The following is an 8,718-nucleotide window of genomic DNA, read 5'->3' as shown; positions in this document are numbered from 1 at the left end:
GGTGGGTATCCGGTCTAGGTCCGCAGCGCTGTTGGAGGGTAGCGTTCCTGCCTGTACATTCCCTTAGCGCCTGCTTCCAAAAGTTACGGGAAACAGTGCGGCTGCGGGGCTGGCTCGGCGGCTCCACGAGGCGCCGAGCGCTGTGCAGGGGTAGGCGGGCTGGAAGGGGCGGTGGGGCGGCTGCTGTGCTGTGCCGGAGCCGGGCTCCGGCTGCATATCTGGTTCTCTCTGAGCAGCGGGGGCAGCGGGGTGAGCTGTCAGCCCCGCCGGGGATCCTCGGTAACGTTGGGCACCCAGGCGCAGGGTTGGAGGAGAAGGCGCTGGATGTTGCCGGCGAGTTTGCGCTGGTGTATCCGAACACTTTGCACCCCCCGTGCCTGACAGCGCGCGCGGGCCGCATCCAGCCTCGGCTGCTCCCCGTGCGTCAGGCGGGCTTTTGCATTCCCTGTGTAATAGCTTCAAGTGAAACTTTAGCCGCTGCCCACGGCTCGCTGCCCCAGTCGGTTGGACGGCTTGGAGGAGGCTGGAGCGGCCCGCGGCTGGCTGCCCTTCCCCGGCTGGCTGCTCCAGTCGCTTGGATGATTTGGGAGAGGTGGGAGCGGCCCGGGGCTGTCCGCCTTTCCTAGCGGCGGGGAAGGGCTCTTCTCTCGATTGGGGCCGCCTGGAGGGGGCGGCGGCCGCGGTACTGATATTGCGGACGGCGCGGCGGCTCCGCGCAGCTTCTTCCGCCGCCGCCATGTGGAGAGCGCTCGCCGCCGCTTCCGCCGCCCCGCCGCGGGCCTTGCTGCGCGCCCGGCCGTCCCGCCGGGCGGCCAGCCTGGCCGTGTCCCCCGCCGCCGGCCCGGCCGACGAGCGGGTGGAGACGCGGGTGGCGGGGCTGAGCCCGGGGCAGCCGGTGACTCTGCGGGCCCTGGCGGCCGGTGACCGCGGCTGCCTCTTCCAGTCGTGCGCGCACTATCGAGCGGACAGCCGCGGGGAGCTGCACCTGGGCACGGACGCCTCCCACGGCGGAGACTACACCGGTGTGGAGCCCATGGGGCTCTTCTGGAGCCTCGCCCCCGCCGCCATGGAGCGGCCGTACCAGCGGCTCGTTCCCCGCAGCACCGACGCCCCGATGAAGGTGGAGGTGTTGGTCCACCAGGGCCACAGCCCGCCCGGCGCTTTGCCCGGGCCCGTGGTGGCCAAGACCGAGGTGGAGAGGTGGTTCATGGCCCCCGGCGTGCGAAGGATCCGGCTGAAGGAAGGAGTCGTAAGGGGCTCCCTCTTTCTGCCGCCGGGTGAGTGTCCCGGCCGGAGGCCTTCGCTCCGGGGCCGGTGGAACCCCCCGGTTTCTCTGAACAGAGCAGGGAAAGTCTCGCAGAACAGAAACACACATATGCCACCCGCGGAATCCGTATTCTGTCAATGAGCGGAACGCCCTCCTGCAGACAGGTGGCCAGTTTTTTTCCCCGAAACCTTACGGAGACGCTCCCGAGTGCTTGTCGGGACAAGGCCCGGCTTGTGCGTGTCCCGATCCTTCTCGGCGGCACGGGGCAGGCGGCTCTTGCGGGACGGGAAGGAGCTAAAGGAGAACAGGGGTTCTAGAGTTTACTACATCGCTGCACTCTGCCTGCGGTTTTTCAGTAGGTTGGATGTTTGTTCTGGTCTACCACAATATGTAACATTCAGAAAAGCTGGTGCGTTTCATTGTGTGAGACTGTGCTGTCCCACTCAGAGGCATTTTTCTTCCATGTGAAACACATGCCAGTAAGCAAAACAATAGAAGAGCTTCTAGAAAATACACTTATTCCCCCTCTGTTAGGTCGGAGCCAACGCTGAGTTAGTAATTGGGTTACTTTTGTGGTAAACAGGCAGAATAGATTTATCAGCAAGTTTTGCCTGTTCTGCTTGTGGGATGGTTGTGCTTTATGAGGTGTGATATTCTGATGGGCTCCTACTGGTATTGGAAAACAAAACTTTACACCAGTGATGTATGCTTTAGCCATGATCTAAACTTGTAGTTCCCTGACTGTTGTGCTACAGGAACTGCCCTCCACATTACCTCTAATTTAAATCTACTTGGTTCAGCAGCTCCTGTAAGTATCACTACAGTATTAGGTATTTAAGTATTTTCAGTGAATTTCCAAACCAGGGGTTTTTTTTATCTATTCAGATGTGGATCCAAAGTTCACTGAAGCAAAAAACAACAACAGAGATTGAACTTTGAATTTCAGATGTTTAGTCAGCATGCTGGATTTTCCGTCTCTGAGACGTGATTGTTTTGCTATCCTGCCTTAGAAGATGAGTTTGACTTCTGCTGAACTCAGTGGAATAGAACTGTATTTTCCGCTTTAGCAAGTTTGGCACTGTAATAGTGGGGAAAAGTCTGGAATCATTACTTAAATGATATTGGCATCCTTCGTGATGGAGGATCCAGTTACAGCATTACTACCATACCCTCCTTTGCTCCAGGGACAAAAATATGTTAATACTGTTAAGATAGGAATCTTAAATGTGAACCATTCTTAGTAAAAGTGAAATGATGTAAGTGGGCTTATGGTGTAATTTTAATATGAAAAATTTCTAAATTCGCACATAAGAGCTAAGGTGTGTTTCTTTGGTTTTAAACGGTAGTAAATTTGTCTATCGTGTTTTATCCTGCTTTTCAGTGAGCTATGCAGAAACTATACTTGGGCATGTGTAGGCACTCAGGGAGGCAGTCCAGGATCCTTTTATAAGTTTAAGTTTCTCTTCATGAGAGAAACAGTTGTGCTTGACTGTGTTCTGATTACATGTTCTTGCTAGAAAGCTTTCTGGGTAGAGGTGATAAATAAATTACGTATTTTCCAGCCATGTAGGCTGACTGCTGTTAGCTGAAGGTTCCTGTTGATCATGACATTATGATAAATTTATCTCAACATATTTTCTCTCAAGAATATTGAACTTCTATGAAAAAAAGATCAGAACTGAAAGAGAGAGAACACAAAAGCATGGTTCAGTCCCTTTCTGACTTCCTAATGCTTTAATTTAGGAGGTTTCCACCATCTAGCATGTCTTGTCCAAAACTTCCTTTTCTCAAGTGTGTTGAAGTCAGAGATCTTTTCTTTAGTGCATACAGGTAATGTCAGAGAGTTAGCACTCTCTTGCACAAGCAGGTCCTTTTTGTGAGATGGTTGTAGTGAGCTGGATCCAGGTACATCAGAGGTGACATCTTGTGGCCAGGGAAGAAAAAAAAAAAAAAAGAAAAAAAGAAATTGCTTGCTTGGGGTCTTTATAACTCCACGAGGTGGTATCCTTAGCCTTTTAACCCAAGATCTGCTGGCTTGGAATACAAACATGATACAACACAACCTTGGCTGCAAACACATGGCTGTTTAAAATTGCAGTTCTGATTATTTCTGTAGTTTTGTGGGACAAATTGTACACATGTATGTCATGTTTATCTGTATATCAGTCATGCACGTGTAACCACACCCATACAGCTCTCAGTTTTACCCTCCGTCTGGTCACATCTGCAGTAGCAGTTCTCCTACCAAGTGTTACAGTGCTGATGTTGAGATAGAGCTAGTTAAGTCCAGTTGATTTTGTTTAGCAATTGGTGTCTCTTTGCTGTGCTTTGCTCAATGCAGTTTGTTCCAGAGTTTACATAAGTTTTGTAGAATTGACTTTGAGGGATTAGTGCTCTTTGCTCATTACTCATGAGCTTGCACTTTGTTAATTAAGATGTGACATATTTGTGGGGAAAATAGCAGACTTAGGGTATGATTGTTCTGAAGGCGGGAGGTTAAGACCATTGAAAAATACATTTAGAACAGTTGGTTTTGATTTTTTTAAAGAAGAAAAAGTCTAACTTCACATTTTTTTGCAGGAATTTAAAGGCCTATTCTTAGTTTGAAATAGCTGAAATGGGATACAGCGCTGGTTCTCTTAATCTCTGCTGCGCAAATGGAAGAGTAATGACCATTAATAGCAAATGTCTTAAGCATTCTGTATTTTGTTGTTCACCAGATAGTTTTTAGTGTCCTGTTTGTTAACTTGTCCTCTGTACCACTTCTTTTTAATATAGGGGATGGCCCCTTTCCAGGAGTGATTGACATGTATGGTGATGAAGGAGGCTTGATTGAACTTAGATCCGGTCTCCTGGCTACCCGTGGTTTTGCTGCTCTTTCTCTGCCATATTTTGACTTTGAAGATCTTCCTAAGGTCTTAAAAGAACTCAAACTCGAGTACTTTGAGGAGGCAGCTAGATTCCTACAGCGTCACCCAAAAGTGAGTGTAATGAGAGATCTCTTGGGACAAGGGAGGATTCAGCAGTCATGCCCAAGTGATGGTGGTGATTGGGGTTTTTTTGTTTGGTTGGGTTTTTTTTGAGTATCAGTTTCTGCTGGGCAGGTTTAGGCCTAATAGTGAGAAAATTGTAGACGCTGCATAGGTGGCTATGCATATGACTGTGAGAGTGAATTTATTCCAGCACAAACTGTCTGTTAAATAAATTCATGCTAGAAACTAGAAGACTGCTGATCATTAGGATGGTGAAGTGCTGGAATATCCTCCAAACAGGAGCAGTGGTGATAATTTTTTTTTTTTTAATAAAAGCAATTAGTTTAAGAGAGGATAATACAAAACTGCTCAACAGCCATTGAAAGAATGGATTCGATGGTTTGGGATGTTGCTTTCAGTTTTTCTTTCCAGGCTAGAAAAAGACAAGATTAAATGCTACTTACTAATCCTTCAAATGCAATTTGTAAGGTTACTTTATTTGCCTGAGACAACACGTGCTTGAATTTCTTGCTACCTGTTTTGGGAAAAAGAGAAAAATTTTGTATCAACATATGCAGTAGGGCCCAGGTGAGGATCAAGTGATGGTACATCTTATACCTGTCTCTGAGATTTTCTGTGGGGTTTGACAGCTCTTGATGTGTCTGAAAAATAAGACAGTAAACAGAGAGAGGAGCCTGGGTCCAGGCTGTAGCTTTCCAACAGGTCACATCAATAATTAACCTAACCTTTCCCTTTTTTAATAACACAACTCCAAAGTCACTTAATGGCTAATCGCATTATAATGCATACTTCCTTTATTCTTTTCTTCCTCTCTTCTCCACCCCCTATCTTATCTGAAGGTGAAAGGACCAGGAGTTGGAGTGATTGGGACTGGAAAAGGGGCAGAATTAGCACTCTCCATGATCACCTTCCTGCCAGAAGTCGTGGCTGCTGTCTCCATCTCTGGCTGTAGTTCAAACACAGTTGCAGACCTCCATTACGGTGAGATGACTCTGCCTGGGCTGCGTTTTGATATGAACAAGGTCAGTGTCTCTGACACTGGTGTATTTGATATTTTTGAAGCTCTGGAGGATCCAATGAGTCCTGCTAATTCTCCTTGCACGATCCCCATTGAAAAAGCAGAAGGACACTTTCTCTTAGTGGTAGGGGAAGATGATCGAATGTGGAAGAGCTCCTTATATGCTGAGCTGGCAATCAGGCGTCTACGCCAGCATGGGAAAGAGAACTTTGAACTCTGATTATCCAGGAAGCAGGTCACCGAATTGATCCTCCTTCTACTCCATTTTGTCATGTAGCTATGGATCGTGTTTTGGGGGTGCCTGTTCTGGGGGGTGAGAGAGCAAAGCACATGCCATGCACAGGAACACTCCTGGGGAAAGATTCAGGAGTTTCTGCGCTTGCATTTGGGATGAACATTTACACACATGCAAGCTGTTGCAGAACTGCAATGACTGAACTTGAGCTACCAAAATGGACGGTGAATTGGAGGGACTGACTGAGAAAAACCTTGAAATGTGAAATAACCAAATGACTACTTAGCTACAAGTATAAATCCAAAAGAAAGATATTTATTTGGATCAGCCTAAGTTATTTAACTAGGTACACAGAGGAGAAGTGAAACAATAGCAGGCTGCACTGTGGTATAAATTTGACAGCCCAAAGTGGTCATGATATGAAGAAAAAAGTATCTGAAGAGTGTAGTAGGTACTTGCTTGCTTGCAGTATTTATGACTTGGAGAGTGTTCACAGCCCGCCTGCACCCTCAGTAATGACAGACAGATCACCCCTGGGGAATGACGATGATAAACTTTGACATCAGAATGATGAATGATTCTGGCTTTGAGTCCTCAGTTACCTTAGCCCAGAACTCAGATTTACAGCCATATACACCTTGGAAATGTTTTGTATTTGCAGGAAGCTGGAGATGTCTATTTGCAATGAGGCTTGTATACTTAGTATATGTTATGCAGTGGTCTTCTGGTGACACAGGCTGTTTCTTTCCAAGAAAAACTACATGTAGCATGAGAAAATGAAGAGTACTTTTCCTGTCATCCAGGGAGAACAGCGGCACTAGCACTGTATTGTATTGGGGGTGTAACTACTTGTTCCTGTAATGTCTTGGATTGGCATTTGACACTCAGGGTATTAGAATTCTGTTGGATAGGTTAGAGCATGGCTAAATGCAGCCAGTAAGGGATTAATTACTCTTGGACCTTTTTAGTAATGATGTCAACAGATGCTGACAGTTGTTCTTAGGGAGGAAGCAGAGTTGAGAGACAAAAAACCTTGCCAGTAGAAGATTTATACTGACTGTAAAAAGCTGTCACCTTATGGCGATGATTAACTTAGAGTCATAATTCTTAAAAAAAAAAAAGCTAAACAAAAAAACCCAACCAAACTAACAGTGCCCTCCAAAAAAACCCTAAACTCAAGTCTAGGATATCTTTTCCATCACTGCCTGAGATCGTTCTTTTTTCATCCTAGTTAATTTTTGGCTAGTACCTTATTTTCCCCCACTTTTCAGGTAGAAAGAAACAACTTCTTCCCAAATCACTTGATCTGTTTAAAGGGTCTTGCTGAAATGGTGCCAGTGCAGCAGGCCTGTTTAATGAGGACCTCTATCAAGACAATTTCTCCTTCCAAAGTCATTTTGTCAGACCAGTTTGAGAGCTGCCCAGGAAGATACAAACCCTTCATTTCTGGTAATCAGTTTTGTTTTGCTCTCAGGGATATTCTCTCTCCAGTTAACTGTCATGATTCTACTGCTCAGGTCTTATTAGCTTTCTGCAACTTATTACTTATCATTTGATTAAAGTCACATGTTCTTTACACACAATCAATGCCAATTGAACAATTTATCCATCTTTACGATTCTTTACAAGAGAAGCCTCATCCTGCTAACTCCACACAAGATGTCTTCATACCTAGTCTCTAAACCTCCTCACTAGCTGAAGAGGCTTTTGCCAAGTCATATGTAGTGCTTGAACATCCGCTAACACCAGCAGCCCCAGAAGTCCAGGACCACAGCCTGCTGTGATGTGCTTATTGGTGTCACTGATACTTGGTACCCTGCCTTTTTTCTAGACTCATTACAAGTGGCAACCACAGAGGAGAGGGTTGTCTGAAGGTTTCTCTTTGTCTATCTGCCTTGTCCTGTGCATCTTCAGTAGTCAGAGCTGTGTAATTAATTGTGCAAGAGAAGCACCTCCCCTAACCCTGTTTTGTCACTCGCAGCGCCAATACCTGTGTCTCCACACTGCAGTCCTACCTCAGCATATGCATTGCTATGCAAGGTTGCAATCTGGAGGATCAGGAAGTAATGTTAATTTATAAATAAAAGCCAGGTAGGTTAAGTCCTCACACTTAATTTCTAAAGCACAAGCCTTAAAATAATTCAGTGTTAGATTTTGTCAGATATATGCAATTTGAAAGAGAAGTAAAACGCTTATTAAAAAGCACCTTGCCTAAGAATTTGATGTTAGATTTTGTTTCTGAATAGTTCATTTGTTTGGAAAACTGAATGATACTTTGTTTAAAAAGGAGGAAAAAATAAAAAGAATGTAATTTTACTTTGAAGATCCTTTTATGAATGGGTCAGGGTCAGGATATTTCTGGACAAAATAATTCATAGAAGGGCCTGTAGAAAACCAGCCAACTTTTTTACTAGCATTTTGTGTATTTACAATGCTACCTGGGGACCAAAGACGCATTGCTGACACTGCAGAAAACATAGCTGTTTCCTGAAGTGTACATTAAACTGAGTGTCTGTGGCCTTAGTTAAAGCCACATTATTTATATAGGTTTACATTCACAGAATCACAGAATTGTTAGGATTGAAAGAGACCTCTGGACATCATCTAGTCCAACTGCCCTGCCAAGAAGGGGTCACCCAGAGTAGGATACACAGGAATATGTCCAGGTGGATTTTGAATGTCTCCAGAGAGGGAAACTCCATGACCTCCCTGGGCAGCCTGTGCCAGTGCTCTGCCACCCTCAAAGTAAAGAAGTTCTTCCTCGTGTTGAGATGCAACTTCTTGTGTTTCAGTTTGTGGCCACTGTCACTGATACCATTCTCTTGACACCCACCCTTGAGATACTTATAGGCCATTGATGAGATCCTCTCTCAGTCTTCTCATCTCTAGACAATTCAGGCTCAGGTCTTGTAGTCTCTCCTCATAAGAGAGATGTTCCAGACCTCTAATCATCTTTATGGCTCTCCTCTGAACCTTCTCCAGTAGCTTCTTTTCTTTCTTGTACTGAAGAACCCAGTACTGGACAGAGTAATTCCTTGCCAGGCAAAGCTCCCATCACATTCCATTGGGACTAGTACTCGGGGGGCTGGATCAGCTGCACCGGCCACCTCTGGGAGGCCTCACAGCCGCCCGTGGGGTCCCAAAGCGCCCGGGGCTGCCGCCTTCCCCGTGCGGGGCCCGCACAGCCCCCCGCCCCCCGCCGCGT

At 46.2% G+C, this 8,718-nt stretch overlaps 1 protein-coding gene and 1 long non-coding RNA gene across 6 annotated transcripts in view; one reads left to right on the top strand and one right to left on the bottom strand.

Annotated features, from left to right (window-relative positions):
- The first annotated feature begins 501 nt into the window (after nucleotides 1-501).
- DNAL1 (dynein axonemal light chain 1) overlaps nucleotides 502-8,718 on the top strand; it is a 41,276-nt gene continuing 33,059 nt past the window's right edge. For 4 of the 5 annotated variants that reach the window (XM_032691425.1, XM_032691428.1, XM_032691426.1 and 1 more), the window contains exons 1-3: nucleotides 1,045-1,277; nucleotides 4,046-4,248; nucleotides 5,100-5,282. In XM_032691425.1, the coding sequence (XP_032547316.1) occupies nucleotides 1,067-1,277; nucleotides 4,046-4,248; nucleotides 5,100-5,282 (597 nt within the window). In that variant the 5' untranslated portion in view covers nucleotides 1,045-1,066. Of the gene's footprint in view, nucleotides 593-1,044; nucleotides 1,278-4,045; nucleotides 4,249-5,099; nucleotides 5,283-8,718 lie in introns of those variants that run through there. The other variant, XM_032691429.1, reaches the window with a different exon arrangement.
- LOC116788524 lies at nucleotides 2,986-8,705 on the bottom strand. The gene is made up of 3 exons (XR_004357664.1): nucleotides 8,347-8,705; nucleotides 4,704-4,774; nucleotides 2,986-3,190 (listed from the first exon to the last, which is right to left on the bottom strand). It is a non-coding gene; the product is annotated as an uncharacterized LOC116788524 (long non-coding RNA).

The sequence above is a fragment of the Chiroxiphia lanceolata genome, chromosome 6, assembly GCF_009829145.1.
Source record: "Chiroxiphia lanceolata isolate bChiLan1 chromosome 6, bChiLan1.pri, whole genome shotgun sequence".
Classification (NCBI taxonomy): domain Eukaryota; kingdom Metazoa; phylum Chordata; class Aves; order Passeriformes; family Pipridae; genus Chiroxiphia; species Chiroxiphia lanceolata.
Note: the sequence above shows the minus strand (reverse complement) of the source record. Positions and strands in the feature narration are given on the sequence as shown.